The sequence below is a fragment of the Podarcis filfolensis genome (assembly GCF_964270895.1).
Source record: "Podarcis filfolensis genome assembly, chromosome: 6".
Lineage (NCBI taxonomy): Eukaryota > Metazoa > Chordata > Lepidosauria > Squamata > Lacertidae > Podarcis > Podarcis filfolensis.
In genome coordinates this window covers 97,070,119-97,090,491 of record NC_139609.1, presented here as the reverse complement: position 1 = coordinate 97,090,491, position 20,373 = coordinate 97,070,119, and the positions used below count along the sequence as shown (strand labels likewise).

The following is a 20,373-nucleotide window of genomic DNA, read 5'->3' as shown; positions in this document are numbered from 1 at the left end:
CATTTTGATGCTGCTGTGAGTTTTGTTGTGCCAACTGAATTTTCTGCTGTATTATAATTTCTGCTGTTCTATCAGTTTTTATAGGGTGATGCTGTTGTCCATGGGTAGGCAAACTAAGGCCCGGGGGCCGGATGCGGCCCAATCGCCTTCTCAATCCGGCCCTTGGACAATCCGCGTGTTTTTACATGAGTAGAATGTGTCCTTATATTTAAAATGCATCTCTGGGTTATTTGTGGGGCCTGCCTGGTGTTTTTACATGAGTAGAATGTGTGCTTTTATTTAAAATGCATCTCTGGGTTATTTGTGGGGCATAGCAATTTATTCATTCCCCCCCCCAAAAAAAAATATAGTCCGGCCCCCCACAAGGTCTGAGGGACAGTGGACCGGCCCCCTGCTGAAAAAGTTTGCTGACCCCTGTTGTTTTAACTCAATTACTTGGTTCTGATTACTTAAATTGCAGCACCAACATCAACAAAACAAACAAGCCATGTTATTCCAGGGGTGATGCTGGTGCTGTGACTGGAGTTTAAAACGCCTGTGCTCAGAGTCATGCAGGAGGTTGGACTAGATGACCCTCAGGGTCCCTTCTAACTCCACAATTTTGCGATCCTATGGAAATCGTTTGTTTTTATTTTTTGGTGCTGCTGTTGCTCTGATAACAAGCAACCTCTTTCTCTGGACTAGACGTGGGGCTTTCCCCCCACGGTCCCTCCAAGTGACCCTTACCTCGGAAGTAAGCGGCCGGAAGAAAACCCACGGGGCTTGTTTCCGAGTAGACCCGATCCGACGGCGGGGCAGGAGCGCGCGGCCTGACACCCGCCGCCACCCACCCCCTCCCCCAAGCCGCCAACTCATGCGCGCTTTTCCTCGGCAAAACATCTCCCGGCCGGGCTTACTCGCGAGTAGTAGCGCCCCCCCCCGGAAGCGAAATCGAAAGCGGCTGCGCCGGCAGGGGCGGAGCACGGCGGGGAGGAGCCGGGCGGCGGCGTTGGCGGCAGCCGAGGAAGGCGAGCGCGTCGGATCCGGGCGCGCAATGGGGCTGCTGAGCTTTGCGCGCGAGCCGGTGCCGGAGACGCTGAGCGCAGACTTGCAGCAACTCAACCAGCTGAGCGCCCAGGTGCAGCTGCCGGCGGAGCGGGGGGCTTGGGAGCGGGGGGGACCCTCTTTTCTGACTATTGGGGCGCTGGTCGCCAGAGACCCCCCCAAAAAAACTGGCGCTGGGAGGAGGAACCCTCCGGCCATGGGGCTGGCGCGTCGCCGCGGGGAAGGAAGCAGGGCGCACGAGCGCGCGCTCCATTCCTGCGCTTCGCTGCGCGGCATCCTAAAGGGCGACCCCCCCACTCCCCCGGAGGAGATCCTCTGGACCGGTGTCCCGGCGCGCCCGGAGGCTCCGCGAAGCTGCGTGAGCAGGATCGGGGCCGCGGGCTTGCTTTTAAAAGCCTCGCTGGTTTTGGAGAGGGTTGGAAGGGACCCCCAAGGCCACGAGCTCATAGCTCTTTTAAAACGCGTTTTAATGATTCACTCAGGGAAGGAAGCAAAAAGCCAAACAGTTGCGATCAACTTTTTAAAAAATAAATAAAACCCAGACTAGTTATTGGCATCCAGTCTTCCAAAGAAAAGCCCATGATTATGGTTAGTTTTGATATTCTGCCTTCAGAAACGGCACCTCGCATTTTATCCGTGTTATTTTAGTTGCCCATGTAAAGATCGGATGTAGTACAGTATTTGCAAGATTATAAATGATCGGTGGAAACTGGATTAGAAGGAATAAACTTTAATTTATCCATGTGGTACTGCAAAACTGAATCTTAGTCAAGATACCCCGTAGCTTCCTTTCTCTGTCGGCCTCGCCACAACCTCTACGACCATGTCTCAATCACTTGATTCCCCATGAATATTTCATCTCCCTGTTTTTTTGAAAAACAAAAATCTCTATCTCTTTGGTCTTCTTATCACCCTGTCTCTTTACTTAGTCTCAGATAATTCAGAGTCCAAAATCTTCGGCTGCAACTCTTGCCCTCTCCGGGGTGTTGTTGGCGGGATATTGTTGTGGCTTTTATTTTTATTTTATTTTTTGCTGCTGTTGGTGTTAGCTTTTTTGGATCTTTATTTTGGATCTTGCAGTGATGGTTGTGTATTTTTAAAAATGCTTTGTTTATGGCTACTTGAACGTTGTAGCTACGTATTTCTTTCCCTGTTGTCAGCCGCCTTGAACATAGTTTTAACTGTGGAAAGGCTGCGTACAAATAAAATTAGGGATTTATGTATATGTCTTGAGATTCTTGACTGATTCAGTTCAAGAGGGGAGAGTTGCTCTTGCGCTTGAATCCTGTTTGCAGGTTTCCCATCTGGTTGGCCTTGAAAGAATAGGTTGCTAGTATAGATACAGATCCAATAACTCTTGTGTTCTTACAGGTATATCTCTGATCGAGCTGCAATACTGCCTTGTTTTAATTTTGTCTTCTGACACCATATATTTAGTATTTCCAAGATTATGAATGATGCACAGGGACTGGATTAAAAGGAATATTTTTTATTTAGCAGGTTGCTGCTGCAAAACTATACACGGCACACTGCTGCATTCAGCTTCCGTTCCCTGCTGGTCTCACCCAGAATTCCTTCCCTGCATACAACCATTTCTAAATCACTTTAGTTCCTGCTCACGATACATCAGGCTCGCGTTATCCCTCCCTCATTGCACAGCGAGCATATCTGACCAAAGGCACCCAGCGAATTTTATGTGTGCCGCCTCAATAGCTGATGCTCTTAAACAGTTCCTGCTTCTCCTTGGTTCCTGCAAGTCCACTCTTCTGGCGCCACTTTTTATATAACCCCCCCCCCCCAAATAATTCTTTATTACTGTTATTATTTTTAAAAAGGTTATACAAAATTCTGCAAAGTACCGTGTTATCAAAACAGGATCTGATGGCAATATACGTTGCCCATATACTGTTGAACAAATATAGACATGAAATGAACCCAGAATAAATAAACCACAGGCGTGCTGCAATAGCTCACTTGGTGAGACTCCTCATCTCTGGGTCCTGGGTTCCAGCCTCAAGTTGGGCCAAAGATTCCTACCTGTCAGGGGTAGATGATTCTTGTGGTCCCTTCCAACTCTGCAGTTTTATGCAGATGCGTGGAAGGCAGCGACATAATGATTAGACAAGACAAGGTTAATTCAGCAACGACCCTGTTTTACTGCATTAACCATATTTGTTTGTAGACCAAGCGTGGGTCCTCCTTCCTTACAAATGAAATAAAGTCAAACCAAAGAGTTATGAAATCATCCTTTTTTTTCCTTTAGTGCCTAGGGACTCTTATTAGTTAGTTTTCCCAGCAGGGTGATATCCCTGTGGCTACCACAGAGGTACCGTATCCTAAGCTGGCTGCTAAAACGCTGAGCCAGACTCCTGGAGAACTCGTGAGCTTTCTGTCTCCACTCCAACCTGGTAGCACAATAAAAAGCGCAGCTGTTAGTCATGCCTTTTTCGCATTCCAGGTATCTCCCTCAAGGTCATGCTTCTGTTTTTGGGGTTATCACCTCATCCAAGAATGTGACCGCTTTGCTCTCCTCAATGCCCTGCCTTCTGACCCTATGGCTGCACTGTTTCGTGATTTATTTACTTTTTGGGGGGGGAAACGCTTGTAGGATTTTATTTTGATTATTTAGTTCGTAAAATGTACGCGCCACTTGCAAAGAGGAAAAGAAAACCCTCAGAGCGGTTTTCAAAAAAAGGCAAAACAATTAACATCATCAATAAGGAAAAAAATGCTAACTTAGGACTTTTGGAAAGGTGAAATAACACGGAACTAAAAACAGATTAAGACTCTCGTCAACTTTCTAAACATCTGGGTTGGCTTGTCTAAATGCTTTAAGCAGGCGCTGAAAAGAGTACAGCGAAGGTGCCTGCCTGATATCAAGTGGCATGGAGTTCCAAAGGCCCTGCCACACTAAACGGGCAAGTTCCTACAAATGAGGAACGGGCTTTATGTGGCAGCTGTAACAGCACCTGTTCTAAGTAGCCGAGTGGTCATACATGCAGAAAGGCGATCGTGTAGGTAAACTGTTTGCATTCAGTGCTAGTCCTCTCCAGAGTAAACCGACTAAAATTAATGAACATTGTTAGCGTAGAATCATAGAACTGAAGAATTGGAAGGGACCCCGGGGTCATCTAGTCCAACCCCCTGCGATGCAGGAATCTCAACTCAAGCATCCATGACAGGTGGCCATCTAATTAATTGCAGCAGGTCCATTAATTAATTGCAGCAGGTGGTCCATTAATTGCAGCAGGTCTACTCTGAGTAATCGTTGCAGCAGGTCTACTCTGAGTAATCGTTGATTGGCTGCAACCCATATTATTATTTTTAAAAATATATTGTTTCTTAATCCTTAGCACCCTGCCAGAGCTCTGTAGGCTCCCCGGTGTGCAAACAGGGCTGCTGCCTCTCTCTGGGGGATTTGGAGAATGCCCAGCACATGCAAACAGAGGATTCGAGAGCGCCTGTGTGGAGGTCGATACCTTTTAATTGGGCCAGCTCTCCTTATTTGCAAACTTGCAAAATAAAGATAAATTGGACTCCTGGAGGGTCACATTTTCCACAGAGCTAGTTTGCTCCTAAGGCTGTAACATTTAAGTCAATTAATTGAATTGATGCATTAAACACTTTTCAGCTTAAAGGTCTAAATTGGGCGGCTGTTTTTAAAATGGTGAATTGTGCTTCATGTGTTGGTGTTGATGTTTAAAGCCCTAAATGGCCTCGGCCCAGTATACCTGAAGGAGCGTCTCCACCCACATCGTTCTGCCTGGACGCTGAGGTCCGGCTCCGAGGGCCTTCTGGCGGTTCCCTCATTGCGAGAAGCAAAGCTACAGGGAACCAGGCAGAGGGCCTTCTCGGTGGTGGCGCCCGCCCTGTGGAACGCCCTCCCATCAGATGTCAAAGAGAACAACAACTACCTGACATTTAGAAGACATCTGAAGGCAGCCCTGTTCAGGGTAGTTTTTAATGTGTGACATTTTGATGTATTTTTAATCTTTGTTGGAAGCCGCCCAGAGTGGCTGGGGAAACCCAGCCAGATGGGCAGGATACAAATAATAAATTATTATTATTATTACTTGCAAATCCACAGGTGATTCTGGCAGTGGGAGCAGAAGAAGCCCGCCATTCAGGAACGAGACCCCCTTCTAAGATGGTGCCCCCGACTTGGCTCCCTCCAGATGTTTCGGTCTACAACTCTCATCAGCCACATCTGGAGGGCACCAAGTTGGAGAACCCTGGCTATAGACACACATGCACACACACAGAGACACACTAACCCCAGGCCCATGGAGAAGCCTGGCCAAACATAAACATACAGTCGTACCCTGGATCCCAAACGCCCTGGACGTTTTGGCTCCCGAACGCCGCAACCCCGGAAGTGATTGCTCCGGTTTGCGAACGTTCTTTTGGAACCTGAACTTTCCGACGGGCTTCCCATTGGCTGCAGGAGGTTCCTGCAGCCAATCAGAAGCTGTAATTTTGTTTTCAAACATTTTGGAAGTCGAACGGACTTCCAGAACGGATTCCGTTTGACTTCCAAGTTACGACTGTTTACAGGTTCCTTGCAGAGGGAGGGAGGCAGCTGGCTTCACTTTTCCTGGACCTTGGAGGTTTAAGCCAGCTGGAAGGGGCTCGCCCATAGCTGTCAACTTTTCCCTTTTCTTGCGAGGAATCCTATTCGGAATAAGGGAATTTCCCTTTAAAAAAGGGAAACATTGACAGCTATGGGCTCGCCACCCTGGGCCTCAAATAAGCTGTGCCTCTGTTGATATGCAAATATATGCAGAATTAATTAAGCAATTAAAACTGTTATTCAAGGTGGGTAAGATTTATTTAATCAGGCCACCAGCCTCTCCTATTCACTTTCACAAGGAAGCTGGTATTAGAGCAATCTTAGGTTGAATTGGATTACTGCTACAGATAGGTAGCCGTGTTGGTCTGCCATAGTCAAAACAAAAAAAAAATTTTTCTTTCCAGTAGCACCTTAAAGACCAACTAACTTAGTTGGTCTTTAAGGTGCTACTGGAAAGAAAAAATTTTTTTTTGTTTTGGATTACTGCGTAATTGAGTTTCAAGTCTTAAAGGGAAGAGTTCTGGCAAGGGAATCAGGACCTTCGTGTTGTGGGGCAGGATGTGTCCCCGTTCCCAGGTCCATCTAACTTGATGGCTCCAAACCACTGTCTTCGCATACCCAGGCTGAACCACCAAGTGCCTTTTAAAAACTATACACAGAGGGAAGTTTGGATGATTGTTGCTCTTTTAAAAAAAGGAATAATCTGCATTAGACACGGGAAATAACAGGAGAAGGGGCCCAATCCACGGCAGGTCTTGTGTTGCTGACACCTTCGTTTTGTCTCTCTCCAGCAATTCTCCACTCTCGCGGAAGTGGTTTTCCGATTTCTGCAGGAACCGAAAGAGGTAAGCCGTCCGCAGCGATGTCAGCAAGTTAGCATCCGAGGGGGTTAGCTGAGGCTATTTTTGCTGTAGTTTTACTCAAGGTGAGCATCTTAGGAGCAGGAGCAGCAACTTTTAATGCTAATTACAGTAGCATCTTTGCATGAGATAAAACGAAAGGCCAGCCGCCCTGCCACAAGCCTGCAAGTTCTTTGCAATTCTTTGCAAAGCATAGATTGTTCTCATTTTTTAAATAACAGTAATAGCAGTGTCATGAAAGTGATTATTATCATTCTGAAGGACAGGATGGGGTGCATATTCTATAAGGGCGCATTCCAAGCAATAGCAGAGAATGACATATCAGCAAAGGCGCATGTGTATGTTTTTTTATTATTATTATAAAAAATAATATTTTATTATTATTATTATTTATACCCTGCCCATCTGGCTGGGTTTCCCCAGCCACTCTGGGCAGCTCCCAACAGAATGTTAAAAACACGATAAAACAGCAAACATTAACAACTTCCCGATTTTTTAGGGCTGCCTTCAGGTGTCTTCTAAAAGTCAGATAGCTGTTTATTTCCTTGACATCTGATGGGAGAGTATTCCACAGGGCGGGAGCCACTACCGAGAAGGTCCTATCCCTAAACAAATGCTGTCAGACACATTAATAATAATAATACTGCCCTTCATCTGAGAATCACAGGGCAGACTTGCCCCTTTTGCTGACCTCTAGCGATCACACTTTTCTATCGCCAACCCATTCTCATCCCTGCCTTTGGGGCCCTGGGGTTTGGAACAATTTTACTGGACTGTTTGAAAAGAAAGAAAGAAATACTGTGAATCCCATCGGTTTCCTCCTCACCAGATCTTCTCCAAAGTTAGCCATACCGATCTCTGTGGGGCTTCCTCCCAGGTGAGGGAGAAACAGGTTCTAAAGTCAAGATTATTAAAACGAGGCCTTCCTTAATTTACGACTTGCGCCAGGATCTCGCCCCTTCTTTGTGCCTCTTCCTTTAATGACTGCTCAGCTTTCCCTACCGAAACAAGTCATAAATTCTGCCCGAACTTGGGCAGACAACTTGGAAACCACCAGATGTTTAGCTAAAATTATGCCCTGCTTTCTCAAACCGATTGCTATAAAAGGAGGGGGGCTCCTGTCTCTAAACAGGAACAGAGATGTTGGCTAAAATAAAAAATAACAAGGGTATTATTATATGATATGATATGATATGATATGATATTATTATATTATATTATATTATATTATATTTATTATATTATATTATATGGCAGTAGTCAGACAGCAGAGGAATATGTCATTCATCACAACTCAGACTCGCCAGTTTATTTCTTAAGGCCACTCTCCCCCCCCCCCCCCCGCTGTTTACAAGTTGGGAACTTTTCCTTGAACATCTGATTCTCAGTTCCGTCAGAGACTAAGGTAGCTTCTAAGCTCTGAACAGGAAATATTCAAAATCAAAAGCTAGCCAAAGGTGTCGTTTAGTCGTGTCCGCCTCTTCGTGACCCCCTGGACCAGAGCACGCCAGGCACTCCTGTCTTCCACTGCCTCCCGCAGTTTGGCCAAACTCATGTTGGTAGCTTTGAGAACACCGTCCCACCATCTCGTCCTCTGTCGTCCCAAGAAAGTAAAACCTCTCACTGCCTCCATTTCTTCCCCTTCTATTTGCCAGGAGTAAAAAGGTATTTTGTTCCCAATTAAACAAGAATTCTTTGTCCCGCCAGCACAGGCTCAAATGGGTCACAGAGGCAGTTCTTTCCTTTTCTTGGTTTTAATGATGTGCGGATCTGCTCCTGCACAGCGTCCCAGAACTCAGACATCAAGTCCAAAAGGGACCTTGATTAACAGTGTGGATGCGGTTCTGTTTTTCAGCCTTAGGATACAACCCAGGGCAAAGTTCCCTCCTGGCCTAGCTCAGTCGGTAGCGCATGAGACTCTTAATCTCAGGATTTTGGGTTCAGGCCCCATGGTGGGCAAAAAGATTCCTGCATTTCAGGGGGTTGGACTAGATGACCCTCGTGGTCCCTTCGAACTCTACAGTTTTATGATTCATTTTTTTTTTAGAATAATATTTATTGAAATTTCAAAAAATTACAAAAATAAAGGAAAATAAAACAAAAAATACAAAATACAGAAAATTAAAAACAAGTCAATCTTTCCATATCTTATCTTTCATTTGCTTGTTTCCTTGACCTCCTCACACCTCCCTTTTTTGTGTTCTAGTTCAATTAGTTAATTCAGCAAATCCTTTCCATCTTTGTTTTTATCTTAATAATTTATCTTAATATATTGTAACTTTACATTCTCACCTGTTAACAATCCATTTTTACTTACTCCTTTGTAACATTGCTGCTAAAACCACATAACTTCATTCCAACATCCTTCTAACATTCCTTAATTTTACAATGTTTCTGTAGATTGTCTTTAAATTTCTTCCAACCTTCTTCTACCGATTCTTCTCCCTGTTCTCGGATTCTGCCAGTCATTTCCGCCAGTTCCATGTAATCCATCACCTTCATTTGCCATTCTTCCCGGGTGGGTAGATCTTGTGTCTTCCAATACTTTGCAATAAGTATTCTTGCTGCTGCTGTAGCATACATAAAAAAAATTCTATCCTTCTTTAACACCAATTGGCCGACTATGCCCAGGAGAAAGGCCTCTGGTTTCTTCAGGAAGGTATATTTAAATACCTTTTTCATTTCATTATAGATCATCTCCCAGAAAGCCTTAATCTTTGGGCACGTCCACCAAAGGTGAAAGAATGTACCTTCAGTCTCTTTACATTTCCAGCATTTATTATCAGGCAAATGATATATTTTTGCAAGCTTGACTGGTGTCATGTACCACCTGTAGATCATTTTCATAATATTCTCTCTTAAGTACAGTTTTATGATTCAAAGTCCCCGTGAACTCAGTGGAACTGACTTTGGAGTCAGGCAGGCATAGGGTTGCACCAGAAACTCGCATTCATGTGCAGCTTGGAGGTGTGGATCGCGCTGTCTGCTCTTCTCCTCTTACAGGTCGAAAGGTTCCTAGCTCAGCTCTCTGAATTTGCCACCAGCAATAAACTCAGCCCGGGCCCTTTGAAGAACATTGTTAAAAGCCTCCTGTTGGTGCCGAATGGTGAGTGGCGACTTGGGGGTCCCTGGCGGTGTGTGGGCGCCTGCCATAGACCAGGGGAATCGAGAGAGGAGCTTCTCCCCTCTTTTGTGATGGGACCCCTCACTAGGGCGGCAGCTGCTCAGTGAAATAATAAAAAAAAAAAATTATTCATTTATTTACCTACAGGACTGCCTCTCCTGGTATGTCCCCCGGAGGACCTTACGGTCTTCAAACAAAAACATCTTGGAGATCCCAGGCCACAGGGAGGCTAGGCTGGCCTCAACCAGAGCCAGGGCCTTTTCGGCTGTGGCCCCGATCTGGTGGGACTCTCTGTCACAAGAGACCAGGGCCCTGCAGGACTTGACATCTTTCCGCAGGGCCTGCAAGACAGAGCTGTTCCACCAGGCCTTTGGCCAAGGCACAGTCTGACCCCCCTCCTTTGGCAATCCTCACAGAACTCTAGCCCAATGGTTGCCATTAATCTGATTTGAACTGATTTTATAATGAAATGATTTCAGAATGTTGTATCATTTTACTGTTGTTAGCTGCTCTGAGCCCGGCTTCGGCTGGGGAGGGCGGGATATAAATAAATTATTATTATTATTATTATTATTATTATTATTATTATTATTATTAATAATACCCCACCCTCCCCAGCCAGAGCCGGGCTCAAGGTGGCTAACACCAGTAAAATTACAATTAAACAAAAAACCAAATTAAAATACAGGTTAGAAAATAATTTAAAATGCAGCCTCATTTTAATAGCAGCCCATAGATCAAAACCATAAGGGGAGGGAAACATAAGGGTCAGACTGAACCCAGACCAAAGGCCAGGTGGAACAGCTCTGTCTTGCAGGCTTTGCGGAAAGATGTCAAGTCCCGCAGGGCCCTGGTCTCTTGTGACAGAGCATTCCACCAAGTTGGGGCCAGTACTGAAAAGGCCCTGGCCCTAGTTGAGACCAATCTAACCACCTTGCGAACTGGGACCTCCAAAATGTTGTCATTTGTGGACCTTAAGGTCCTCCGCGGGGCATACCGGGAGAGGCGGTCCCGTAGGTACGTAGGAACATAAGGAGAGCCAGGGTGCAGGATCAGGCCAAGGGCCCACGAAATCCTGCATTCCGTTCTCATGGTTGCCAGCCAGATACCCACAGGAAGACCCCAACCTAAGCACAATAGCAGCGCTTTTGATTCACAGCTAGGACAGATGCATCAGGACCAAGTAGCCACTTGTCCCCACGGTTGTCGAAACTCCTTTTAAAGCCATCCACGCTGGTGAACATCTTGTGGCAGTGAGTTCCAAAGTTAAAACCGTGTGAAAAAGTATCTCCTTTTGTCCAGCCGGAATCTTCCAGCGTTCCGTTCTGGCGACTGTAACCCTGGTTTTAAGGAGCCAGTTGGCACGTAGCTCATATACCTGAGTTTCTAACTCTGTTTGGGTGTCTTATTCCCGCGCTTAACTCCATACAGTAGCGATGTTGTCTAACCAGACTTCTCTCTTTCTCTTTCTCTCTCTCTCCCCTTTTCCCCCTCCGTCCGTCTGTTTTATGCCTTGTTTATCTCAGGTGCCCTAAAGAGAGGTCTGTCGGCAGAGCAGGTTAGAGCAGATCTTATCACCCTGGGTAGGTTTCTTTGAAAAGCCTCTGGCGATTCTGGAAGGTGGACGGTGGCTGCCGGCCTCTCATTTAACCGTGTTGAATTTCTCCCGCAGGGCTGAGCGAGGAGAAGGCCAGTTATTTCGAAAAGCAGGTACTATGAGCATTCCTTTCACTACTGAAATTTTAATTCCACAGGGGAAAAGGTGCTTTTCTTCTGGGCTGCCTGTTCTCTGAACTAATTGCACAAATCACATGTAATCCCGTGAGAATCCCTGAAACAAGAAGTAATCAACTAGATATATTATCTTATGGAAATAAACTAAAGAATAAGAAAAATCAAAAAGCTTAAGGAAAAAATTAGAAATTTGAATTTTAGGTTTTTCTATTTTTTCCCTTAAGCTTTTTGATTTTTCTTATTTAGATAAAAAACAAATAAAACAAATTTTTCTTATTCAGATGAAAAACAAATAAAACAAAACCTACATACAGCAACAGTCTTTTGTGTTGCGTAGGCTCCTAGGATGTAAGTCATGGGCCCCACCTGCTCCCTAAAATATCACTGGTTTGCTCATTTCTATACACAGTGGTACCTTGGTTCTGAAACTTAATCCGTTCTGGAAGTCTGTTCCAAAACCAAAGCGTTCCAAAACCAAGGCGCGCTTTCCCATAGAAAGTATTGCAAAACGGAATAAATCCGTTCCAGACTTTTAAAAGCAACGCCTAAAACAGCAATTTAATTTCACTGTTAATATCCTTCTTAATTGTATTTCAGTTCGACATTTACTTTGATAAAAGACATATTTTGTTATGGTCAAATGGCTTGAGATGCCTATTAGGTCCATAAATTACCATATATCATATATTCAACACAAAAAACTGACAATTTGTTAGACAGCTGGACATATAAAGGGCCCCATTACCTTAAGTAGCTGAGGGCCTCATCAAACCTAAATCTGGCCCTGCGTCTTTCATGTGAATATCTGGAAGCCAGGCTTTTGCAAAGGTGGTCTTGGGTGGAATGGGGACGCCGGACACACATGCCGGGTTTTGTTTCATTTTGCTTTCTGCAATCTTTCCAGTGGAAGGAGAAATCGCCCACCCTCTCCCGCCTGGCTGTGGGGCAGACTCTGATGGTTAACCAGCTTGTAGACATGGAGTGGAAATTTGGAGGTGAGGGGCTTTGTGGGCTGGGGGAGGCCTGTGGGGGGAGGCATAGAATCGCAGAGTTGGAAGGGACCCCAAGAGTCATCTAGGCTAACCCCCTACGGCCCCAGGTGCCTCCACCCCACAGAAGCTCCACCTTCCAGCTTCCCCTGGGCACCCACACTGATTTTCTTTGTTCTCTCCGGCAGTTACAGCAGGAAGCAGTGAACTGGAGAAAGCCGGAAGCATCTTCCTGCAGGTGGGTATCGTGCCATGCGAGAGGTGATGCTGCTTTTGAAAGACCCCCTCAGGTAGAGCCAGGGGCAAAAAAATAGGGTGCTGGCACAGGCGCTGGGAAAAGGCCACCCTGTATCCCGCAGACGCTCGTGCCTGAAGAATTCAGCGTCCCAGGAAACTCTGCTTTTGTTTTGGTTTCCAAAAACCAAGTTTCTAGTATGGCAGCAGAGAGAGGCTTGAAAGTATTTGGGCAGTGCGGTTTGGGGAGGTTGGCAGAGGGTGGCATCCCAGGGGTACGGGACTTCAGCATCTTTGGTCCTCCCCCTGGCTAGCAGAAGCAGCAAAATAGTGAGTTGGTGCAACAGGTTTGCCTTGGAGGTGTTCCTTATACAGGTGTCAGAACTGGAGCCCTCCAGCTATTTTGGACTACAGTTCCCATCAGCCCCAGCCAACATGGGACTCAGGGCTCATTTTGGGTAGGGTGATAGGTGCAGATTTCTTCCCCTTCGCAAATCTCCGTCCTTTCCTGTGGGTCACAGCCCAGAGTGGCTTGTCTCTGTCCCCCTGTCCAGAAGCATCCATGCACACACCCCAATTCCCAACTCCTCAGCCGCTCCATCTACCGCCCTGCAAAAACATTACCGTGGAAGAATCTCAGGGTTTTCTCTTTGCAGAAAAAAAGCACAGTGTTTTAACATTTCTCGCCTGCTCACTTGGATGCAACTTCCTTTATTCTGACAAAATAAACCTGATTTTTATTTCCAGCTGAAATTGGTGGTTAGGAAAGGAAACAAAGTGGAGCCTCTGTACATGGGTGAGTGAGCCATTATTTTGTCCTAGGGGGGCGTTCTGCAAAGAGAGGGAGGCAGTTGAAGCCCCAGGAAGGCTGAAATTGCATCTCCTGCAAAAGACATTGCAAGGGCATGTATTTTGGGATGGGGGGGCGGGGGGAGCTGCTTCTTTCAACTAACTCTAAGGTCAGAGTTTTCTCCCTCGACTTTAGTGCATTCAGTGGTATCCAATTTAATAGTAGTATTATTATTATTATTATTATTATTATTATTATTATTATTATTATTATTATATTTTGGGAGCTGCAGCTGTAAAAAGAAAACTGCTCAGCTAGTCAAGCTCCAGTGGAGATCTCTGGGGATGAACGGACACTTATATCATTTTGCCTCTTACTCTCCTTTTCTCTGAACTTACTAAAAGTCCCAAAGGCTGCAGCCCAGCCAGATGGGCGGGGTATAAATAATAAAATCACCATTGTTATTACTAATCTTTTTTCTGTCCCCTTGAAAATTTTGGTTGCCCTTTTCCGAGCAACGGTTAACTTGCTGCAGAGAAAACAAAAGTGCTTTTCTTGTTTTGTGAGTCCCGAATCATTTCCGTTTTCCTTTCTTCTCTCTCTCCCTGCCCGCGGAACCAGAGCTGACGCTGCCTCAGTTTTACAGCTTCCTTCACGAGATGGAGAGGATGAAAACCAGCCTGGAATGCCTCAGCTGAGTTTCCTGTGGGTCATCGAGAGTGAAAGCTGAACGTCCACCGTCCGAGGCCCCTGGACCAGATCCTCCAAGCACCATTTTCCCCATTGAGAAGTTTGGGGTCAAAGAAGCACCCCACTTTTAAAGTCTGGCTCTCTTGGGGCTCCAAGACAAGGACAGCAAGGATGGGAAATGTTTTGTAAAACCTGCAAAAGTCTGATATTTTTTTCTTCTCTGGCTGCATAAAAGGCTTGTTTGGGGAGCAGATAATGCTACTTGAAAGAGGCTTGAGGAAGCAAAAATAAAATGGGGGGGAATGATGTTTTGCTCTCCTTGAGAGGAAAAGGTGGCAGCTATAAAATCTCCTTTAAAATCTTTTTTTTAAAGTGTAATTTAGAACATCGGTTTGCATAACCCACCGAGGAAGACAATAACACAATAAAATTCAAAACAGTAGCAGTTCATTGCACAGTTATCCAAAAACCATTCTTGGAGGTTTTTAAGCCTAGGTTGGGTGGCCTGGATACTTCAGCTGAGATTCCTCCACTGCAGGGGGGTGGACTAGATGACTCTCAGGGTCCCTTCCAACTCTTAATGATTCTAAAACCCAGTTTGGTTTAATTAACTTGGCAAAACTGATGAACCGGGTTTCAAAGTCTGATAGTCATTTACACCTCCAGCACACACACTCTCACACCCGCCTCCTCCTTGCCTCTTTGTGCCCCCCTGGGCGATCCACACCCCCCCCCCCCAGGAGGTGCCAACGCCTATTTCAGAACCACTTTCCCTGATCGGAAGTACAAATTCACCATAGCCTTGCCCAATGAGATGCAGGTGGCGCAGTGGTCTAAACCACTGAGCCTCTTGGGCTTGCCAATCGGAAGGTTGGCGGTTCGAATCCCCACGACGGAGTGAGCTCCCGTTGATCCGTCACAGTTCCTGCCAACTTAGCAGTTCGAAAGCACATCAAAGTGCCAGTAGATAAATAGGTACCACTGTAGCAGGAAGGTAAACGGTGTTTCCATGTGCTCTGGTTTCCGTCACAGCGTCCCATTGCACCAGAAGTGGTTTAGTCCTGCTGGCCACATGACCCGGAAAGCTGTATGTGGACAAATGCCGGCTCCCTCGGCCTGAAAGAGAGATGAGCGCCGCAACCCCACAGTTGCCTTTGCCTGGACTTAACCATCCAGGGGTCCTTTACCTTTTACCTTTGCAGTGGTACCTCAGGTTACAGACGCTTCAGGTTACCGACTCTGCTAACCCGGAAGTAGTACCTCGGGTTAAGAACTTTGCTTCAGGATGAGAACAGAAATCGCGCAGCAGCAGCAGCAGGAGGCCCCATTAGCTAAAGTGGTGCTTCAGGTTAAGAACAGACATCCAGAACAAATTAAGTTTTTAACCCGAGGTACCACTGTATAGCTTTGCCCAGATGCTTGCACTTCGTATCAGCAGCCCCTTCATTTGCAAACGGAACTTCCAGTGTTGCCTAATACTATTGTGGGATCAGGAATCTCTGAAACCTGCCTCTTTCCATTACGTGGGATTTTTCCGGCCCTGTTCCAGAGAAGCTCCAATGCATTCCTGGGTTCTTCCTTTTTTCCCCTCACTGGAGGGCGGAAAGGGAAGAAAGTTGTGCAAGTTTGACCAAAAAAGCCACTCAAAAGAGGAAGGCATTCGCTAAAGGCCAGACACCCTGACTCGCCATACTTGGATGAAGATTCCCAGATGATGGGGGCCACTTTTATTTTATTTTTAATCCTTCCTACAGAATAGCTGTCATCAACCTGTTTCTCTGTAGATGTTTTGGACTACAGTAATCATAATAATTTTATTATTATCTGACAGGGTTGCCCCAGCCACTGCGCGGCTCCCAACAAAATAATTTAAAACACAATAAAACATCACACGTTAAAAGCTTCCCTATACAGGGCTGCCTTCAGATGTCGGTGGAAAGTCATGTACAGTGGTACCTTGGTTCTTGAACTTAATCCGTTGTGGGAGGCTGTCTGACTCCCGAAACCGTTCGAAAAGCAAGGCGCGGCTTCTGATTGGCTGCAGGAGCTTCCTGCACTCAATCGGAAGCCGCGTCGGGCGTTCAGCTTCCAAAAAACGTTTGCAAACTGTAACACTTTGGGGTTTGCAGTATTCAGGAGCCAAACCTTACAACTACGAAGGTACCACTGTAGTTGTCTCCCTGACATTGGACGGGAGGGCGTTCCACAGGGAGGGCGCCACCACCTAGAAGGCCCTCTGCCTGGTTCCCTGTAACTTCGCTTCTTGCAGTGAGGGAACTGCCAGAAGGCCCCCAGAGATGGACCCCGGTGTCCGGGCTGAACGATGAGGGTGGAGACGCTCCTTCAGGTATACAACTGTTGTGGGAATTGTCGTCTGAAACTTCTGGAGACCACCAGTGTATTGATGGTCATTCAGTTAGGCAAGTGTCCCTTTCTCGGCTATAGGGGAATCAAATGCTCTTTGGCAAAAACTCAAAATCTTGTGAACCTGCAAGTTGAAAGTGGCAGCAGGTGAGCTTCCTTCTCTCCGGTGATCCAGAATGATGATCTCTTTGGGGGGGGGGTGCAATCCGTTTTTGAGGTGTGCCCTGCTCACACCTATGCGCATACTTGCACACCTCTCCTATGGCCGCAAGACCAAACTAGCCTTCCATGTGTGTCCTTTCTTCCAACCACACTCTGCACGCCAACAATTTGCATTTTTTTATATCGCAGGGAAATGCATAGCGCCCGAAATGGATTTTCCAGAGTGTTCTGCAGTAGTTGCTTTTCCTGGAACAACCCTGTGCCCTGGTATAATTCTTCGTAGACTCTCAGTAAAACCAACAATTGAAATTGGGCAGTTTTTTAATTGACTCTATTACATTAAATTTATACCCCACTACATTGTTTTTTTAAAAATGGTTTGCAGGAAAGGCAAATCAGTAAGAAAAATAAACAATCACTTGAAAAATTTTCAAAAAGGTAGCTGCGGGTGGCGCTGTTAAACCACAGAGCCTAGGACTTGCTGATCAGAAGGTTAAACCACAGAGCCTAGGACTTGCTGATCAGAAGGTCGGCGGTTCGAATCCCTGCGACGGGGTGAGCTCCTGTTGCTTGGTCCGAGCTCCTGCCCACCTAGCACCTCAAAGTGCAAGTAGATAAATAGGTACTGCTCTGGCGGGAAGGTAAACGGCGTTTCCGTGAGCTGCTCTGGTTCACCAGAAGCGGCTTAGTCATGCTGGCCACATGACCCGGAAGTTGTACGCCGGCTCCCTCGACCAATAAAGCGAGATGAGCACCACAACCCCAGAGTTGGCCACGACTGGACCTAATGGTCAGGGGTCCCTTTACCTTTATAGATATAGATAGATGGTAGATTGATAGATATAGAAGATAGATAGATGGATATATAGACAGACAGACAGATATAAAGGTAAAGGACAATGGACGGTTAAGTCCAGTCAAAGGTGACTGGGGTTGTGGCGCTCATCTCACTCTCAGGCCGAGGGAGCCAGCGTTTATCCACAGACGGCTTTCCGGGTCATGTGGCCAGCATGACTAAACCACTTCTGGTGCAACGGAACACTGTGATGGAAACCAGAGCGCACAGAAATGGCGTTTACCTTCCCCCCAGAACAGTACCTATTTATCTACTTGCACTGCTGTGCGTTCAAACTGCTAGGTTGGCTGGAGCAGGGACCGAACAACGGGAGCTCACCCCGTCGCGGGGATTCGAACTTCCGACCTTCTGATCGGCAAGCCCAAGAGGCTTGGAAGGTAAATGGCGTTTCCGGGCGCTGCCCTGGTTTCGCCAGAAGCGGCTTAGTTATGCTGGCCACATGACCCGGAAAAACTGTCTGTGGACAAATGTCGGCTCCCTCGGCCAGTAAAGCGAGATGAGCGCCGCAACCCCAGCGTCGTCCGTGACTGGACCTAATGGTCAGGGGTCCCTTTACCTTTAAAATACAGATTAGAACTTGCATCAGCATTCTAAATATCTGGGCAGGCTTGTCTAAATGAGTGCTTTTAGTGGGCACTGAAAAGAACACAGTAGCTGATGTCAAGAGGCAGTGAGTTCCAAAGTGTACTGTAGGTGCTGCCACACTAAAATACAAAGTTCATACAAATGCGGAAGAGGGATTGTGTGGCACACTGGGGGCATATTTTGGGTAAGGCAATCTTCCAGGTAAACTGGTCCCAAGTTGCTAATGGCTTTGTATACTAATTGAATTTGGCTTGGCAGGCAGTGCAGACATGTTGAGCAGAGGTGTTGCATGTGACAAGGCCTCTTGTCAGCAACCGTGCTGCAGCATCCTGCACTAACTGCAGCTTCCAGACCAGGAATTTTGTCTTCAAAGGGTCCCTGCTTTTTTTACAAACTGGGCCCCTGTGCTATCTATCTTTCTGGCCAGAACGGAAAAGAGGACTTTTTGCTTCCTGATCACACTTCCTGAAGGGCACCTTTGCTGCTGCAGACAAGAACTTCCTCATTCCTTTGGGGCTTCTCTGCACACCAAGGCTGAAGGCTTTTTCAGACAAAATGGGGAGATTCCCAAATAGTAGAAACTTCGGTTTGTGAAAGGACTATATTAGCACCAGCCCTTAGGAAGTACTAGGTTGAGTTTGGTTTCCTAAGCACGGTATCATTTGTTTGCTTTGCAGAGGGATGATTCTTTAGTTTTGTTTTTTTAGAAAAAGGCAACCTTGGAAGTTGCATCTTTTGATTGATGTTTATTTCATTTCATGGGATTTATATGCCTCTTGATTGCAGAAAAACAACAACAACAACTCAAAAGCAGTTTATTAAACGATTTGCAGCCATAATTTAAAACATACCGAAAGTTTGTTTCTTCACCACAATAGAATAGACTGAAACAATTTAAATTCCTGGGTAGCCTTGTCTAAATAAGAATGTTCTCAGCAGGCGCCTAAAATAATACGATTGCAGCGCCAGCCTGATATATGGAGCGCCATTGGAGCAGGACGTGCACATTTTAAGAAAAGAGGGACCTTTGTGTTTTTCTGTTGCAAGCCATCTCGAGATCTGCGGATGAAGGGAGGTATACACAATTTTTAAATATACAAATTTAATAAATAATAATAATTCTCGTGTGGGGCGCAAAACCTTGCTGAGGCAGCATGCATATCACCCCACAAACACCATTGGGATGTGGGGCTAGCCGTGTTCAGGATCCCACTCAGCAGAGGGCTAATCTCCAAAAGGCAGAAATCTCAGCAGGGAAGTGAGGGCCTCTCTCTCGCACTCGGGTCAGAGGGTACCTGCTTTGTGGTTTTTGCCTCCCCTCTTTCCATGGGGACCCCAAGACATAGGCATCTTCTGGTTCTTCCTCCCTCCTCCTGTTTAAAGAAGCCCTCGGGGCAAGAGCTGCCCCAAAGCACCTTGGCAGCCTCTGAGAAATGTACATCCGCACTCCTGACAGGAGCCACGGTTAAGCCAAGCCAGTGTCCCACTGGGACATGGGAGAGGCCAAGGTTTGAATCCCCCCTCAGCCATAAAGCTCACAGGGTGTGACTTTGGGGCAGCCAGTCGTTGGCTCTCGGCCGAACCTACCTCACAGGGTTGTTATGGAATTAAATGAGGGCTCCGTGGAGGTAAAAGGAGAGAGATATATGCAATAAATGGGGTAGGCAAACTAAGGTCCGGGGGCCAGATGCAGCCCAATCGCCTTCTCAGTCCAGCCCACAGATAGTCCGGGAATCAGCATGTTTTTACATGAGTAGAATGTGTCCTTTTATTTAAAATGCATCTCTGGGTTATTTGTGGGGCATAGAAATTCATTCATGCCCCCCCAAAAAAATATAGCCCGGCCCCCCACAAGGTCTGAGGGACGGTGGACCGGCCCACAGCTTAAAAAGGTTGCTGACTTCTGCAATAAATAAATAGTAATGGCATTGCCTCATCTTCAGCCTCTCACTGTCCTTGCCTCTGTACCCTCCCTGGATTTCCCCACGGTAGATTGTAGGCTCTGTGGGGACAGAGTCCTCTCCAGGTTTGAAATCTGTAAGATGCCTCATGTGTACCCCCCTTACCCCCCCTTGAGCTGAAGCTGGGGGGAGAGCAGCAGAAATGAGAGCACAGGTGGTACCTATGAAAAGAAACGCAGGAAAGTAAAAATAAATAGAATGCCTGCTTGCATTTTGGGTGGATGTTGCCTCTGCCGCTCTTCCGCATTTCAGAGTTTTACCGGTAATTTGTATTGATGCTCAAAAGGAGATCTCGTGAATTGTTTCACGTTGCTCTAAAACATGGCATTTGCATTGCGACTTTTGCCTTTGCCTTTTATCTGTGATGTTTTAGGATGTTTGGCAACCACTCAGAGAATCGTAGAATTGCA

The 20,373-nt window shown here is 46.4% G+C and overlaps 1 protein-coding gene across 1 annotated transcript; it reads left to right on the top strand.

Moving 5' to 3' along the window:
- The first annotated feature begins 779 nt into the window (after positions 1 to 779).
- COMMD7 (COMM domain containing 7) lies at positions 780 to 14,477 on the top strand. Its single transcript, XM_083619065.1, has 9 exons — positions 780 to 1,117; positions 6,406 to 6,459; positions 9,478 to 9,580; positions 11,125 to 11,181; positions 11,271 to 11,308; positions 12,237 to 12,327; positions 12,510 to 12,559; positions 13,303 to 13,351; positions 13,967 to 14,477. Exons 1-9 carry the CDS (start codon positions 854 to 856, stop codon positions 14,041 to 14,043), a joined length of 783 nt encoding a protein of 260 aa, XP_083475191.1. The 5' UTR covers positions 780 to 853; the 3' UTR covers positions 14,044 to 14,477.
- Positions 14,478 to 20,373: the final 5,896 nt, after the last annotated feature.